At 42.9% G+C, this 17,554-nt stretch overlaps 2 protein-coding genes across 3 annotated transcripts in view; one reads left to right on the forward strand and one right to left on the reverse strand.

Moving 5' to 3' along the window:
- rapgef4a (Rap guanine nucleotide exchange factor 4a) overlaps window positions 1-1,719 on the reverse strand; it is a 50,572-nt gene extending 48,853 nt beyond the window's left edge. For both annotated transcript variants that reach the window (XM_079518883.1, XM_079518881.1), the window contains exon 1: window positions 1,497-1,719. In XM_079518883.1, the coding sequence (XP_079375009.1) occupies window positions 1,497-1,579 (83 nt within the window). In that variant the 5' untranslated portion in view covers window positions 1,580-1,719. The remainder of the gene's footprint in view (window positions 1-1,496) is intronic.
- Window positions 1,709-17,554, forward strand: part of ppp1r9ala (protein phosphatase 1 regulatory subunit 9A-like A) — a 28,542-nt gene continuing 12,696 nt past the window's right edge. Inside the window, exons 1-3 of the mRNA XM_079518880.1 lie at window positions 1,709-1,848; window positions 2,399-4,536; window positions 17,214-17,346. Coding sequence (XP_079375006.1) covers window positions 2,584-4,536; window positions 17,214-17,346 — 2,086 coding nt within the window. The 5' untranslated portion in view covers window positions 1,709-1,848; window positions 2,399-2,583. The remainder of the gene's footprint in view (window positions 1,849-2,398; window positions 4,537-17,213; window positions 17,347-17,554) is intronic.

The raw sequence follows: 17,554 nt of genomic DNA on the forward strand, positions 1-17,554 counted from the left end.
AAGTCACTGAACGGCCCAGAGTACCACCTGTTTCGGATTTGCACATAATGCAGGAGGCAGCAGTGCGACCCGTTAACAAAAACGAGTGCTTCCAAACTGCAACACTTAGAAAAAGAATCACCTGCAGAGGATGTCTTGACAGAATGTAGCTCATAACATGTCTACGGGGGATTTTTATGAAAAACAAGCTCGGCAGATTGAAAGAGGATAATTCAAGTTTGGACTACAGCTGCAATGTTTGTGAGTTTAACGTTGTTTAAGACAAGCAGATCACAAACCAAATTGGATGAGTGGGGAGTCAATGGAGGGTATTGCAACTCTAGATTCATCCCATTATAAAAAAATCTAGAGTTGCAAATTGCGGCTACCTTTATCCCTAAACCTATTTGCCATATTTAACTATCTTGAAAACATTTTAAAATAGTTCAACTATAGCCGATATACTGTACATCAACATGTTGTGAGCTTGTATTTTAAAATGTTTTTCAAAATAGTAAAAAAGGGCAAAAAAGTTTAGGGATAAGGGGTAAGGGGTGGCACATGACAAGCTATAGCACTAAAGTGTTTTTCTCTGGTTTTATCCTATTTTGTATTGACCTGTAGGCTACTTTCATTGAACTGTATGATTTCTCAATCAATCGGGCTATAGCTGTGAGACTAAAACCTTTACTTTGAGGTACTTTATACATTTCAATAGATCATCATTGACATGCCATATTGACATTGTGGTAAAGAAATGAATGTCGGTGGCAGCAGGCAGCAACCTGTGAGTCCTCGACACAGATCATAAGAGTATCTGGATATAATAGGACTATCTACAAATCAGACATTTGGGAGGTCTCATAGGGTTGAGCAGTGTTGGGCAATATTACTCAAGAGAGTAATGTGTTACTTATTACATATTACGTCTTAAAAAAAGTAATAATATTATATGACTTGGAATCAAGAGTAATATATTACATATTATATTATATAATATTACTTTTGAAAAGGCTTTAAAAATGCTATAAAATAAATCAGCAATCTCTCTTGACCTTTTAAATGTAACGGTAGCCAACAAATCCCAAGTATTAAAGTAATATAATATGTGCGATTTTTTTTTTACAAAGTAGGCTATTATGGTATAATATTAGGCTACTGTTGGCAAAGTAATACCTTACCATACTCATTACTGGGTGGGTAAAGTAATAATATGACAGTAATAGTTACTGGCCAACACTGGGATTGAGGACTGGAATTTTATACTGTTCAATCTCAGTTGGTCCAATACACTTCTACTTAGTGCTAGCTAACAGGGTCAAACAACATTATTCCAAGTTCCAACAGTGAATAGGCTATGATATGCTTACCTGATGTAGGCTACTATGTCTAGACTCTAGTCTAGAGTGTTTTTGCAGACTCTGTGGGGCCCCATTTAGAATGAAATATATAGACCAAAACAGTCAGACTCGTACACAGGTCGTAGGCTACTAATGCGTGTAATGTTTTTTTTTTACCTGGATGTGGCATGTTGCCAGTGCAGAGTGGGTAAGGATCGGGCACTTTCCCACGCCATGAGTCTCTCGTGTGCCTGCGCCATGCTCGGGAAAGGGGTGGGGGGTTACAGCCTTGGAATGTGTGCGCGCCCTCGATGGATTTTGTCTGATCTCGTGGCGTGCCAGACTCGTGCTCGCGCACTGCGCGACAGGTCTGGAGGCAGGAAAACGTTGGAGAGTGTGGACTGTGGAATGATGGCGGTGAGGAAGAAGGCACAAGTTTCATAGTGGAAATAAATGGAAAGGAGACACAGTAGTAGGCGAGTTTTCAGCGCCCGCTTAACACTAGGAACACAGTGACACAAGTTGTAAGGTAAGAAAAGGCTACGAAAGTTGTTTACTTTTCTCTGGTGTGTGTGTGTGCTGGACCCGTGTTGATAGTTTTCAAAGCGTGTTGTTAAAATAGCGACAATGAATCGACCAAACTGAACGACTCCAGTGCAACTTTGTTTAGCGATTCGTTTGATTGAGGGCAAAAATTGTTAATGTGTGGCTGGTTGAACGAATTCCATGATTGAAAACCTCCCAAATCCTTCACAATCTCAGATTATTATAATCGTTTCAGTAGACAAAAAAGATGAATTTATCATGTATTAAATTTACTCGTCTATTTCTTGGCTCGCTTTCCGTTTTTTGCTCGGTTTGCCTTTTGTGCTCGATCTTTATATAGCGTAACTTTAAAGATCCTAATTTTAGTTAGCCTAGAACACATGTATAATGCCTATGTTATAATGTAGGTCGAATAATGGATTTGCTTGAATTCAGTCATTTGGTGCATCACGTTGAATGTACTTGTGATCAACATCGAATAACACATTTATTCTGATTATAGACTTAAAATGTATTCGTTCTTTTCTTTATAGATGACTTGGTTGTGTTCTTAGTTGAGACAATGTGCCGAAGAGGCGCCGCCGGACCCATGATGGCACCGTTCGTGTAGAAGCGGATTGCAGTGCATTACAAATAAGGAAACATTCCCCGGTGTAACTTCTCTCGCTCTTCCATGATTTCCCCCCCAACTAAATTGTGGGCTTAATCTGTTGGGAAAATGATCAAAACGGAAAACAAAGGGGAGAGGACCCTGAGGAGTGCCTCTCCACATAGAAATGCATACAAGTCAGACTTCCACGCCATTAAGTGTTCTTTTGATGGGACGAAATCCGAGGGCGCTACTAAGTCATATGCAAATGGATCCAGTGACACCCGGGAGGACTCAAGAGGGAGGCCCTTTGGAAACCGAGTTAGTAAAATAAAGAACATATTCCTACAGATGGATGGCCAGCAGCAAGAGTGTCCGGAAGTGAAAACAACTTTAAAGTCTGATGTGCCCCCAGTGTCCCCGTCAAAGGTTCAAATTCCAACAAGCACACACAAAACTAACTTAAGTGGTGCCAGTGCCACAAGCCCGGAATCACATAATTTAGACAAGACCCCCAAGGGAGAAGAAACTGAGATTGACAAAGTAGCATTGGCAGAGAAGTTTTCCGTCACTAGAAAACTCTTTGAAAAGGGCACCAAAGACCAGCCTGGGGCAGAGAAGCAGTCCTCAAACAGAGTAGTGACTCGCGTGTCCCTTGGCAGTGCCTCTGATGAGGGGAAAAGCACAAGGCGAATTTCAGGATCCACTGAGATCGGCGTGAAATCAGACCCACAACTTACATCAACAGTTAATTATCGGACAGATGAAAAGTTGGAAAACGAGGAGAAGAGACATGTTTCCAGAGTGTCGCTGAATGCCGGACCTATCTCCAGGAGGCTGGACAACTTTGTGGCCGACAATGGCTCAGAGGAGGCTAACAGAGCCACCACTAAAAGTGCAGTTGTCTCCGCTAAAGCATGCACTCCTACTGAATACTCGCCTACATCTCCAAAAAGGGACAAACCTGCTGCTTCTGTTAAAGAAGCCACTAACAGCCCCTCCTCACCAAGCGATGTTACTGATAATTCCATATCCCCAACTGCCAGTGCAATCAACAAAGCATCTTCCCCTGTGGCCACCATAACAATCAAACCAACTTTCCCAGTGACTAACGCAGCGTACAAGCCCAACTCTCCAACAACGGATGCCACTCAGAAACCCCTCTCTCTAGAGCAAGCCACCCCTGTCAGCCATGGCTACAAGCGATCCTCCTCATCTGGCGATGGCTTCAGTAGACCGTCTGTCAGTAGAGAGGGCCTAGAGCCCTGCAGTCCGCCCCAGGGGGATGGGAAAGCACATCTTCCGTTAGCTGGCGGCATTCAGAGCGCTAACAAAGCCAGATATTGTGAGAGTGCTAAGAGCGATGGGCACACAGAATTAGGCCCAAGCAGGGACATGCCATCCAGCCAGGCCTCGCAGCTTGACCCGAGGGGGGTAGGTGTGGTGCGGGCAGAGCTGGTCGTAGTGTCGTCGGAGAGCGAGGAGAACGAAGATGAGTACCCTGATGACGGTGTGTTTGAGGAGGGGGAGGCACAAAGCCACAAAGACTTAAAGGTAGACCTTCAGCATAACCTGCCCCCGGAGAAACACAATGGTGAGCCTGTACGGCGGGGCCTGCAAAGTGACGAGAATAGGGGCGAGGCGGATAAGGCGAACGCATGTGTATTCCCAGAGGACAAACCACAGGTTGAACTGACTGAAGAGGGGAAGAGGAAGCCGCAGGAGGAGGAGGAGGACGAGACCGCAGCAGTGGATCGGAGCATTGAAGGAAGCCATGAGGAGGACGCAGAGGAGGAGAGCGAGCAGGAGGAGCAGGTGGGCCAGGGTATCCGGGACAGGGCCTCTCCGGTGGTGTATGGCATTGAGAACGCGGCATTTGTGGATGACAGGGATGTAGACCAGGTCCTCGGGGAAGAGGAGGAGGAGGAGGAGGATGCAGCAGCAGAACGGCAGCGAGAGGAGGGGCGACTGTGCAAGGAGGAGTATGAGGAGGAGGGCGACTGTGAGGAGATCCCTGGGCTGTCGGATGAGGATGAACCCCCACCACGGAGGAAAATCAACTTCTCCATAGAACCTATTCTGGTGGGTATTTCTTTTGTGCCTTCATTAACATTTTTTTTACCTTAAGTAAATAAAGGTCATTCAGATTAAAGACAACATTAAGAACCTCTTTTGCAAGAGTGACCATGCAAAGATTGTTTTCATTGGAGCCTGTTTTTCCTTCATAACCGCAGCCTAGTGATGAAGTCACTGTCTGCCATAGGTGTTTCTGTTTGGCATGTGACAAATTGGCAGAGGTACAAAATGACTTTGACCTGTTAACGTCATGGCTGCTCATCATCACACAAGTTTGTATCATGGTTTAGAAAAACTATGGAGTGTTTAAACTTTGTCACCTGAGACAAGGTTTAGGCAAATTTAGTTTGAGGCCCTCTGGTACACTGACCAGATGTTCGCTTGGAACATTCTGTGGGCTATTTTGGGACTTATTATTCTAGCAACGCATCTTTCAACCAGAAAGTGACTCGATCACGTATGGTTGAGATGTTTTGAGAAAGGGCTTTTTTTGTTTGTTTTGTTTTCTAAGATATTTTCGTGCTTTTATTGGGGGGGGGGGGGGGGGGGGGGGGTGACACGTGGCAAAGGTCGTTGGGATTACCAGCCTAGGTGCCCAGGCGGCTAAGAGAAAGGTAATTTTTAAAAGAATAAATCAATGCAGAGGTGACACTACTTGTGTGCAGAAATTGGTTTATTTCTTTAGAAATGTGGGGGATTTGATTCCCTGTGCCTTCTACATAATATTGTTGTTTGTTGTCACTTGTGACTGAAGAGCTGTGACTCTTGGTGAGACAAAGTTGAATGGGTACAGGCTATATTACGCTTGAGTGGCATGTGGGACTTTTTTTTTTTTTTTTACTGTACTCTGTTTCTGTATGCAAACATGACCATGGGCCACCCTGGTGAGCTACCGCAGTGGATGGGTGGTTTTGTCCTTTTGAGTGGTTCCTCTCCCTTTGTTTGTGAACCAGCCATGCATGCCTCTGAACATGTAGGAACTTTTCACTTTTGGCTAATGTGGGCATGAGGAGGTATGCGTTCATGCCTATTATCTCATTCATAGACAAGTTGCCTTATTATGGCTGGGAAATTCTTGATTTTCTTAGTAACTTAGTAAGCAAGATTTTTGGGGCTTTTTCTGCATTTATTGGATAGTGTACAGTACAGTATGGTGACAGGAAATGTGGGAAAGAGATGGAGAGTGACACGCAGCAAAGGTTGTCGGGATCGGGAGTCGAACCCGCGACACGCTGTCTGGCCCGGGCCAGATGTACTGTAAGTTCTTTGGGAATATGGCACGGCACAATTCTTTCGTCAAAATCCCTTCACGTAAATCTTATGGTTTCTGAAAGATTATTGCAATTGCATTGTAGACATGCATGTTCTTTTAAGATTTATGTAATGATGATATATAAATGATAGTAAATGCACATCTGAGCATTTACTATCAGATATCTAGAAATTACTTAAAAGGTTTACCCAGCAGTCAAAATCAGTAACTAGTTTTTGGTGAAGTTGTAAATATTAGCTGATTTTACAAGTATTTGCATGATACACGACTAAAGCAATTATTCGATTTCTAAAAGTAAAAGTGATTTATAATTTAGTACTCTCAATACGTTTTTTGTTTCACCCCTCTACAAGCATCAACCCATGAACTGCTGTGTGGGCGGGGTGGGTCGTGGGTGGCTAGAAGAGTGATGGATCACATCCTGTACTCCTGTATTATCAACATATCTAACCAGTATTTTTGGCATAATAGGGGAAAAATACATCATGTCATTGTTTATCCAGGCCCTGAAATGCACTGTTGTTATCTCTGGGAGTGGAACCCCCGAGCCGGCCCAGTAGGGGATCCTGGGAAAGGGGGGCACAAAAGCACACAAATAACAGTGCACTACTGTTGTCTCAGCCCTCTTCTGAGTGGTGAGTGGTGACAAAGATACGCTTTACCTTTCACTGTAATATGCTAGTTTTGAGTGAGTCTCTCACAATTTATAATTCACTCCCTGCGCCTTCACCTCACCCTAGTCAACAAACCATAGGGTTAATGTCCACAAAAGAGTGCAAAGAAAACAATTTAGTGCTTCAAAGAAAGTAGCATACCAGGTATACATAATTTAGAACCTAGCATAAACATGCAACAAATCAAAATAACATGGGGGGGGGGGGGGGGGGTGATGGGTGAGGTAGAATCTGAAGATGCGTTTTCAGAGTGCAGTGAGTCTGCAATGCAATCATGTCCTCTTCTCCCTGACAGATCACAGATAGCTGTGTGTGTGTGTGTGTGTGTGTGTGTGTGTGTGTGTGTGTGTGTGTGTGTGTGTGTGTGTGTGTGTGTGTGTGTGTGTGTGTGTGTGTGTGTGTGTGTGTGTGTGTGTGTGTGTGTGTGTGTGTGTGTGTGTGTGTGTGTGTGTGTGTGTGTGTGTGTGTGTGTGTTTTGAAAAATTGACAATAGTATGGCTCTTGTGCTAATAAAATGCCTATAATAAAACAAACCCAGAGCAGACAGACATCACATAATACATACACAATAACAAAACAAAATAAATTTGTTGTCATTGGTCATATTTTTTCCTCCCACGAATGTGGCATAGCAGATTTCCCTTTAATGGCAAAAGTCAATTTCTCTAGTGCAATTTAATATATATATATTCTTTCTTTAAAGATTTGTTTTTGGCTTTTGTGCCTTATTGGTAGTTACAGTGAAGACAGACAGGAAAGAGGGAGAGAGAGAAGGGGAAAGACCTGCTGCAAAGGTTGTCATGAACGGGACTTGAACACGCGACACGCTGTCAGGCGAGAGCCTATTTGTGGCATGCGCCTGGACCACTAGGCCAGCGGGCACCCCAGACAATTTAATAATTTATCTTGTTTTTCCAAAAGAGTGCAATTGTATGTTTAGCCTGGACTGGAGTACAGACTAGAGTACTGTTTTTGAGGGGCGCTAGCCCCTCCTATGCCCAGCTTTGTGTGTACCCCATAGCTATGATTTGATTGGCTGAGCAATGTATGTATTGAGGATAAAGGACAGAACATTGAGGATACCACAAGTGATTAGTCGGATTGGACTTGAGGATAAAAAGTGAGGATGAAAAATGCATCGGGAAAAATGCCCAGAATGCACAGTTGTGGGCAGATAGGAAATAGGAATATTCTCTGAGTATTTCTTTCCAAAACGTCATGATCTCTGGGCATTGCCTTAAACAGTGAAGTAATGTACCCTTCTCCACATTGCACTTCACACATTGGTTTGGTATATTAGGATCAAAAGTATGAAGTGGAGGAGTAATATATGTTCGCATCAGCCATTTAGTAACTGGTATGATCTGGTATTGATTGTCTGTGTAACAAACGCGTCATAAATCAGAGATACTTGGCCATGACCATCAGAATAATCTACATTCATCTATTCATATTTTCCAAAACTGGTAGAGATGGCAGTTGGATTGAGTTGTCTGTTTTTGAAATATAACTTCTTATCTTTAGGTACTTAAAAAATGATTTGATGGGATATTATATATTTGAAGTCCTTCAAAAGACGGAAGTACATGACTATGATATGATATTTTATTAGAATTCTTGTTCAGAGAGAGTGACACTGGAGTTTACTATTTTAAATATGTCACTCCTATGTTGTAGGGCAGTTTGTTCTATTCTATAAAGCAGATAAAGTTTGTCTAGGCTTCAGAGTAAAACAGATTTAGAACGTGTGTGTGTGTGTGTGTGTGTGTGTGTGTGTGTGTGTGTGTGTGTGTGTGTGTGTGTGTGTGTGTGTGTGTGTGTGTGTGTGTGTGTGTGTGTGTGTGTGTGTGTGTGTGTGTGTGTGTGTGTGTGTGTGTGTGTGTGTGTGTGTGTGTGTGTGTGTGTGTGTGTGTGTGTGTCAGTTGAAACTATGTGGTGTTTTTTGTACACAGTAAAATCCTCTGTGCCAATTTAAATCTGAGAGTGTAAAAATGGACCTGTAAAGGGGTGACTTCTTCACAAGGACGGCCCTTGACCATGACTCCTACCTGAGGCCTAGCTAGAAAAAGGCTCCAGTGCTACAATGTCCTAGTGCTAGTGTGAGCCTGGCACTGTGAAGTAGCAGCACCCTCAAGTCCTGGCCGACAGAGAGGAAGTGCTTTGTGCTCCCAACAGGATTACGTCCCCAGTAACCTGAAGCTAACAGAGGAGGTATCCTCTGAGAAAGAAAGGTCCTCTTTGTAAACCACCGGGGACAACTCTTTATCAGGATGAGAAGTGCACCCCGGACAAAGAGGGTGGCAAACAGACTTTGGTAATAGGGATTGGTGTGGAATGATTCAAAGTCTGTTTTATGGCTGAATATTGGCTGATTAAAGTTGGTGATTGCAATCACGCACTATTCATTCACTTTTAGTTACATTGTAGTGAAAGCCGAGGTTTTTATTTTATTACTCACATTGTTAGTAAAAGAGGGATCACAGCAATTAAATATTGACTTGATAATCTAGATTTCTGTTCTGTAGCTCCGTACATAAAGCGGTGCATTTCTTAGTGGGGCATTGAAATGCTGCATTCCCATAACTGCTGTGTCATTACAGAAGTCTGCTGCACCCTCTGGCTATATGGATACACTATACAATCCTCAGTGTTAATTTAACCCATAAGGTTTGTTGTTGGTTATTTATACACCCTAAAATTACGAATGGATAAATGAACACCTAGGATTTTAGTGTATGGCATAGAGCCATAGATATTCTGAACACATGTTGAGAATATCTTAAAAATAACACACACACACACACACACATACACACACACAACAGTCCTTTCTACAAATAGAAAAACAAGCCTGGCTGTTTAGTGTGAAATAGTTGTCATTGTATTCATAGGCGTGTCCTAATCTGTGGAAAAAAGTGGCACAACGTGCAAATCATAAAGCTTTAAACCGCAGGTCTCGTGAACCCAGCAATCTATACCTGCTGGAATCTGCGTTCACCTTGAGACTGATAGTCCATCCACAAGCCAAGAATTATAGCCATGAGAAACACTCCTTTTTGTAGGCGTGTTATTATTGTCTCTGGTGCAACACATTGCGTAGTGGACAGGTTGTTGGGGTTGTCCGTCTGCCTAGAGATACTTGTCTCAGCTACTAATGTGTGTCATCATGCCGCGTGCGACTACTAGTACATTTTGGAACAGAGTTGAGAACCAGTTAATCGTGACGGGAAAGAAAATGGCAGGGATCTGCACCTGCCGCTTTGTCCCTCCCCCCACAGGAAGTACAACCAAAAGATCTCGGTCAAGCAAACAGTCCTTGTCCTTCCTCCTTGACTCATATACACACAGGGTGTGGTGGAAGAAGAAACAAACTTGGTTGGTTTACATTGTAAAGTTTCATTATTTCACAGAGCTCAATGTGCACATGAAGCGCAAGTGTAGAAGCACTCACCAGTGTGGTGTCTCTTTTAGATAAAGCACCTGTGTCAAGCACAGTTCAGTTGATCGTTGTGAGAGAGACAAGCATGCAAGCGGAGACAGGCTTGCCCACACAATCCCTTGCTGTTATCAATACATATACAATCGCTGATACCTTTTTTTTTATCCCACGATTGTGTCAATTGTCTAATGTAATCCTGGGCGCTACACTTCCTCTGCCAACCTGGGGGGGCAGCGGACTGACCTCATGCTTCCTTCTATGCATGAAGAGTCCAAGTTGCTTATTTTCACCTGACAGGGGAGAGTTTCAACGTTTAGACGTAGCGCGTGGAAGGAACACGTTATTCCAACCAGTTCTTTTCCCCTCCATCAGGCGCCCCGGCTGGCCAAGGGGAGGTAGTTTAGAGACCAGGATTACTGCATGTTTTTGTGAGGGTACCTACCCTAGAGGAAACTCCACACAGAAAGGCCCTGTCGCCAACCCCGCCTCGGGTATGGGCACTGATGAGGAGGGAGGCGACAGCACTACTGACTGTGCCACCGTGCCCCCTCGTACTTAACAGAGAATTACTCATGTTGGAGAACTGAAGACTGATTATTTGTTTCCAGTAAGGCGGTGTGGCGCTCTTTCGTGCTTCTCCTTGCTCTGTTTCATATGAATCCTTAAAAGTAGATTAATTGTATTTGGTGGATACAAACAGCTGAGGTGGATTTTTATAGCTACCACCTGACTTGACACCCATAAAAACAAAGTTATATTTTTCAGTTTGGGAACATTTTTTCAGTTCGGGAAAGTTTTAAGCAAGGGGTAGTTGACTCAAAACCTTTTTTCTATCAATTAACACAGAAGCATTCATGGCGATTTATTTTGTGTGTGTCACATTCTTAATTTAGTATTCCAATATTTATTTAATTGAAGTAAGTAGGAGGCCAAGCTATATAACAAATAACAATTTAATGTATAAACACCAAAAACAACATGACGATGAATTCCATGAATTCAAGGCTTCATAGGATGAGTAATTAATAGAAAGAATATATATATGTCGTTTTGGGGTGAACTGAACTACCCCTTTAGGTAGTTTTAGCTACCGCTTTACTTCAGCTATTGTCCTGCACTGAATAGTGCCCATCCCTCCCTAGTGTTTTGATTTCCACTTCCTATCTGTGTTGGGTCTTCTGGCCAGTGGAATGTGTCTGACAAGACCCCACCCTCATCCAACCAGCAGAGAGAATGAGGCCCTTGCAGGATCTGGGATCCCTCCAGACACCTGGACTTGTGGGGGACTGTCTGGACTCTGGAATGAATGGGGATGAATACTAATGCGTTCGGCTCAATGCTGGTCATTAAACAGCTTGGCATGATTAGAGACTTGGGGCTGATTTCAGCCGCCTTCGACCGCTTTTAGTTATTTGATTACAAATAGGCATCTTGTACGTTTTCTGTCACAGTTAATGCTAAATTACAGGATGCGGTGGAAAGTTTTGCTCCTGCCGGACAATAAAGGCGGATCTTACGTGGCATTTGTAAATAAACCTGCTTAACCCGTCTCTTGTCTGAACCATATACAGTTATCAGATTCTATCGTGGAATTTCACCCCTCAAGGCGGCACAACACTGCAATCACTCCACAGGAAGATGGAAAAGTGTACCAAATATTGGCATGTATTTAATCAGTAAAAAAGTACCAAACATCACCATGTGATGTCCGAAGTGCATGCTCGAAGGAAGTTAGTAGTGTACATATCTTGTTTATTTGGGACTGAAAAACTTGGCTCCATGCTTTCTTTCCTAATTACACTATGATCCACAACCCCTAACCCCCAGATTACTCTCGCAGCATGTTTTCATTTGTTTTTTGTACAACTGCTTCTAGTAGGAGCGACCCCAGGCCAATGCTCGTCCCTGCATGGCTGTGCTGCACTGGCAGGGTTTCTCCGCTTTTCCTCCAAGCTGCTGACTCATTTCCCACACTGGTATTTCTTTTCAGGTGGGGGTGGGTTGGGGATGGAAAGGGGTTTCAGTCAGTCAGTGTTGGGTGTGGAGATTATGTGCACATCTGTGTGTTGGCACACGCACAGGCCAGGGGCAGTCCTTCGAAAGCAGTTGGAAGGTGGATTTAAAAAGTAATCGTTAATCTAGGCGTGCTGTTTGGAACTAGGGTTTCACAAGCCGTGGCGAAAATGAAAATATGAAACAGATGGCACACTGGTACGGCAACCCACATCACAACTTCTGCCACCCAATTAACATTTTTAAGGAAGAATGGCATTACAAAGAATGCTTTTATTGCCCTGCTTTGGGGCTACTTAAAAAAGGCCCCATGATCCCCTCCTCCTTTGGCAGGTTTGAATTTATTCATAGTGGACCTAGTTGTCAGTAGCAGCTGGCCCTGTGCTGACGGACAGTTATGCGTTTTGATTTTAACCAATGGAATAACTCACCTGGCCAAACCAGGCTTGTACATCGCGATGAAGGAAAATGGGCGTTTCGTCTGGTAACCTAACCAGAGACAGCGATAACAACAGTGAGCTGTGTGTGCTTTGGGGGCTAATAAAGAGATTGATTTCTGGGTCTCTCTCTTGTCAGGAAGATGGCGCTTGAGTGATTAGGTTTCAGCAAAGAAAGGGACATTGTTCAGAAAAGCTGGAGGAGTCCATGGCAACAGGGAATTTGGACGTTAGAAGGGGCAAAAAGCACCGGAGAGAGCAGAGCATAACCACTACGGCTTCAACAGAGGCCTGGGACGCATCACTTCCTCTTATATTCTATTACCCCATGCTTTCTACACTTCACAACTACAACACACAAATAAAATTGTTAATAAAATGCTCCGTGCTCAAGTTTTATGGATTAATTTCCAACTGGCTGCTTTAAATGACAATTTGCTAAACTTGGCTCATATAAAAGATCCCTTGTAAAATTCATGTTCGTAGATGTTTTAATTTGTTTTGAGATCTAAGTAGGACAAACTGGACAACTCTAACAACTTGTAAAAAGATTTAATCTTAAATGCCTTGTGCAATGGTCTTGCCTTTGTGTCTGTCTTATATAACGTAAGATATGATCTGTCAACACAATCAAGACAATGTACAATAGATGAGTAATATAATATGAAGTACAAAATGTATTCTGTAGTTTATATATTATGGTAAAAGTATTTGCTAATGAAAAATGAAGCCAAAAGATCCACTAACGTTATTTCTAAGGGAGAGGCCTCCTGAATAGCATTCCAGCCTTTACCACAGAGCAGCAGTAGAGTGTATAATCCCCTAGTCTAATCTTTTTCATTTATCTAGGGAGAGGAACCCATTGGTCTTCAAAATAAAATCTATACTTTGAAGATAATTGCTGATATGTCAAGATGACGTGTCCCTCTCACACATAAATGTATGATCTCAATTAAAACAAAAATGGTGGTGGGGGGGGGGGGGGGGGGTTGGGGTCACAAAAACCTATGACTTATTTTGAACCGGGGCCAAAATCTACATAGAGAAACTGAAAGACGAGAGCAAGCAGGAGACTATAGCTTGTGGTGGATTCCTCAAGTCCTGACATGCTTCAGGATCTAGACCACAGAGTCTGCTGCCTGGAGTGGAAATGTTTACTGGGTTACATCATACCTCTGCACACTGCAAACTCGAAATCCTATAGATTTTCTTGCTCTCTTTTGTCTGTGCAACCAAATAGTAAGTAACCATCGCCTACACTTGGGTCGAGTTGAGTACTTTAAGCTTTCCACTGAATGTTACCACACTTGACATATGGGGAGCACTTGGGAGATCACAGCCTAGTCGGTTCCCCGCCGGAGGGACTTGGAATTAGTCTTTGTTTGATTTCCCAGGTTGGGCATGTTTGAGTGCAGCATCACATGACTGTGTTTGTTGGCCCTCAAGGAAACAAGGAAGCCAGTTCTGTGTGCATCTTGGGTGTTTTTGCTGTTAAACAGTGCTGAATTCACTGTGACATGGGGGCAAATATTGTGAGGCGTGTTATGTTGCAATAACAGGTATTTGGCCTACATTCAGTATTGGTAGATTTTCATTCTCAGTAGGACGAGTGATTGGCTAACAGCTGATAGTCTAATCCACTTTTGTGAAATAGAAAATGTGACATGTTTGCATAGATTGCATCAGGTGTTAACCACTTTGATTTGTAGTAGCCTATGTTTCATATTCTTTTTGGGAGTTGCAATATAGGGTAAATAAACTGACAAACTGGTGAAGTGGAAAGAGAGATGCACAAAATTGTATTGGCAAAAACATGTTACAAAACCATATTAGGTATAGCTAAAGTCAGGGCTTTCCTGAGGACATAGGTCAGTTATCAATGTTACATAAAACACTTGTAAACAGTGTTACTGCAGTGTCAGGTAAACTAGTGCATGAGTCTAGTGAGGTAGATTATCTGGGAACCCATTCGGTAACAAGAATGACTCAGTCATAACTGCCAGGTGCAGCAAGATGCCATAATTATTTTATCGCCGTGCCTGTAATTAATAATTACATGGCATAGTAGAGTTCTCAGCCTCTGTCCCTCGCTCCCTCCATGTATGTAAACAATGGCTGCCGTTGAGAATCTGGGGACTGCCCATAGATCCGAAGTCCTGTTAGTCCGAACATGTGGAAAGGTTGGTGAACATGTGCTGCTGGTTGGCGAACATGCTCTGCTCCCGTGCTGGTTGGCGAACAAGTTCCTTTGTTTTTGCCTCTGTAGGCATGCCCTCCTTTATTGTGTAAAACGGGAACTCTGGTTCGGCCCCTCCCCTTTCTTATTCTACTTCCTCCTGGGTGCTTCTGTGTTTATAAAAAAATCACACCCGTGTGAACTGAGTGGTGCAACTCTCCTCTCCCCCTGCCCCCCCCCCCCCCCCCCTCTCAGCACTATCTCTCTCTCTCTCTGTTTCTGGCACAACAGCGCCACTTTTGCCCCTACTGGTACTCATAGTCACATATGTTAACACGGACATAGTCACATAGATTAACCCGGAAATTGCTGTTCCTTGAAGTGGTTGCACCACTCAAAAAAAACATGTTATGGCAGTAGTGCTGTGTTAGCAGAATCTGTCTTGAGAGATTATGTAGAAGATAACACTTCACATGTAGAAAAGTGTAGAATTATTGATAAATAATAATAGAAGTAATCCTTCACTTTGGCCTCTGTCTGCATGCAAATAACCTTCTGCGTCAAGAGTGGGATAAAATAATATTCTAGAGTGCATGTCCTTGGATTGACACGAAATTAAACCCAGCTCCATTTAAGTCATTCCTAAAAGACGATCCAAGTGATTTTTTTCCCCCCTCTCTTTTCTTCCATGAGGAGATTCTTTAAGAATGCCAAAGCTGAGGTCTGTTTGGAGCTTGCCGAGCAGGGCTGCTGTTTCTTCTGCTCACAGTGCTCGACCTTCCAGTCCACATAAATGGATTCATAGTGATACTAATACAGCATAGAAAATGTACTCGCAATCTGTTAAAAGCTAGTTGGAAATCCCAGCAGGCTCGGTTGCTTTTGAAGAACACACAGAACGTCGCTCCACTACTAACTGTGGCTTAACACGGAATGAAGTGTGTGCATTAACTACATCCTGGTAACTGACTTACAGCAGATGTTTATCTCCTTTGTGCAGGGACTGGGGAGTATGAAAATGCTCACCTTAGCATGAACCATGGGAGCGTTTTTCAAATTGGATTATGGGGCTATTATATTTCTGCTGTGTAATATCTATGGTAGGCTATGCAAAGCAAATACACATGATCATAGTTGTATTTAATCAGTCAAAAGGGCCTACATTAGAACACACAAGTCAAATTGTACCAATACAATACCAAAGACCAGAGCCCAATCTACTCTCTCCGTGCTAATCTTTCATATTATTTGATCGAAGCTGTGAGGTCAGGGATGTATTTGTTCTTTTGTGGCACGGCTCGTTTTCTGTTGTCTTTGCTGTGATGCTGAACACCTGTCGCCTCAGAGCCTTGATCATTGCTTCATCCACCTCTTTGCTTTTCACAGCTGTGTTCTACTTTCACTGCTACACTTGCTCTGCCGGTAGTGTGTGTTTGTGGATGTATATTTCCAAGCAGGAAGCAGCCTTGGGACTCATTCAGTGCTGTCCCAGCCCAGCCTGGGACAGCAAATACAAATTAAATACATACAAAATAAATATGTAGTATCTTTTTGCATTCTTATGATTCTTGGAGCTTTACCTCTTTGCAAAATAAAACAAATGTGCACAATGAGACTTTACAACTGGGAGGTCAAGGAGTTGCAGTTTATTGTCCATCCATATCTTCAGAGAGGGAAAAAAAAGGTTTAGCACACTCTGGCTCCATATGAAGTTTTATTATTTGACATTTCCACCTTCTCGTCTTTTTTGTTAATTCTGAGGAAGGCCAGCAGGCTGAAACGGGAATGAATTGGTGTGCGTTACCTTTCCTACTGTCCATATCTAGTTCTATAGTCATCAGTTCATTTGCGGCAAAGAGTAAACCTGTATAAAAGGTTTTGCAGGTTCACATCGAATTGGGGCACCATGGAGGAGATGGGAAGGAACAATAACGTTTTTGGCTGGAAGCCGGGGTCAAGAGTTCATGTCTTTGTGAAAATCCTCTTCTGTACCTACCACAGCAATTCTTTTTAAAGCTGCCTTAAGCAAGGTATTTAACCCCCTATAGAGGTTTTAAGTACAGCAGTACCATGTATCTTTGAGGTATGATTACCTTCCTACCCAATCCAGTTTCTCACCCACCATTCTAAAATGTGTTTCAGTTTTCTTGCATTTGATTTTTGTGTTTTATTTGGTTTTTTCTCTGTTTTGTTATTGTGTTGTTGCACCCTGCCTCCCTTCCCCAAAAGGACCACAAGCTTCTGGCTTGTTTGTGTTTTTATCCTATTGAATACATTTTCAATTTCAAGTGCTCAATCATCATTCAATCATTCAATCAATATTATTATTACCGGTATTTTAATTTTTTGATTAGTGAACAGTAGACTGACAGGAAATGGGGAGAGAGAGATGGGGAGTGACACGCAGCAAAGGTCGTCGGGATCGGGAGTTGAACCCTCGACACACTGGCAGCCTAGTTGCCCGGACCACTACACTAGTCGCCCGGGGCCAATCAATAATCCTTTTGTCAAGCCATGAAATTATGAAACGGGTAGAGAGAGAGAAAGTACTTAGAGAATTGGATACCAATTATCTCATCTCATTCACAATGAAAACTCTGACCTAAACTGTCAACTGATTGTAATTACTGTGGAGGTTCCGTGTTTTAAACTGTGTATTGCCTCAACACAGGTCTTCAGTACTTATTCCAATGAAGAATACGATAGACGCAACGATGATGTTGACCCAGTGGCAGCGTCAGCTGAGTACGAGCTGGAGAAGAGGGTTGAAAAGATGGATGTGTTTCCAGTGGAGATTGAGAAGGGTGAGTCTAGTCTAGTCTAGTCCATTTTGACCTGAGATCAGATTCTAAAAATGTCTTCTACATCCTGACAGTTTTCTGAAAAAGCTATGTTTCTATGTCAGTCGCTCTTCGATTTTTCAAAAATAGCAGACCTACAAGCTCGTAGCGCGCCACTCGGTGGCGCGCTATGAGCTTGTAGATCTGCTATTTTTCAATAGCTAAAGCATAA

The sequence above is a fragment of the Electrona antarctica genome (assembly GCF_951216825.1).
Source record: "Electrona antarctica genome assembly, chromosome: 13".
Taxonomy (NCBI): Eukaryota; Metazoa; Chordata; class Actinopteri; order Myctophiformes; family Myctophidae; genus Electrona; species Electrona antarctica.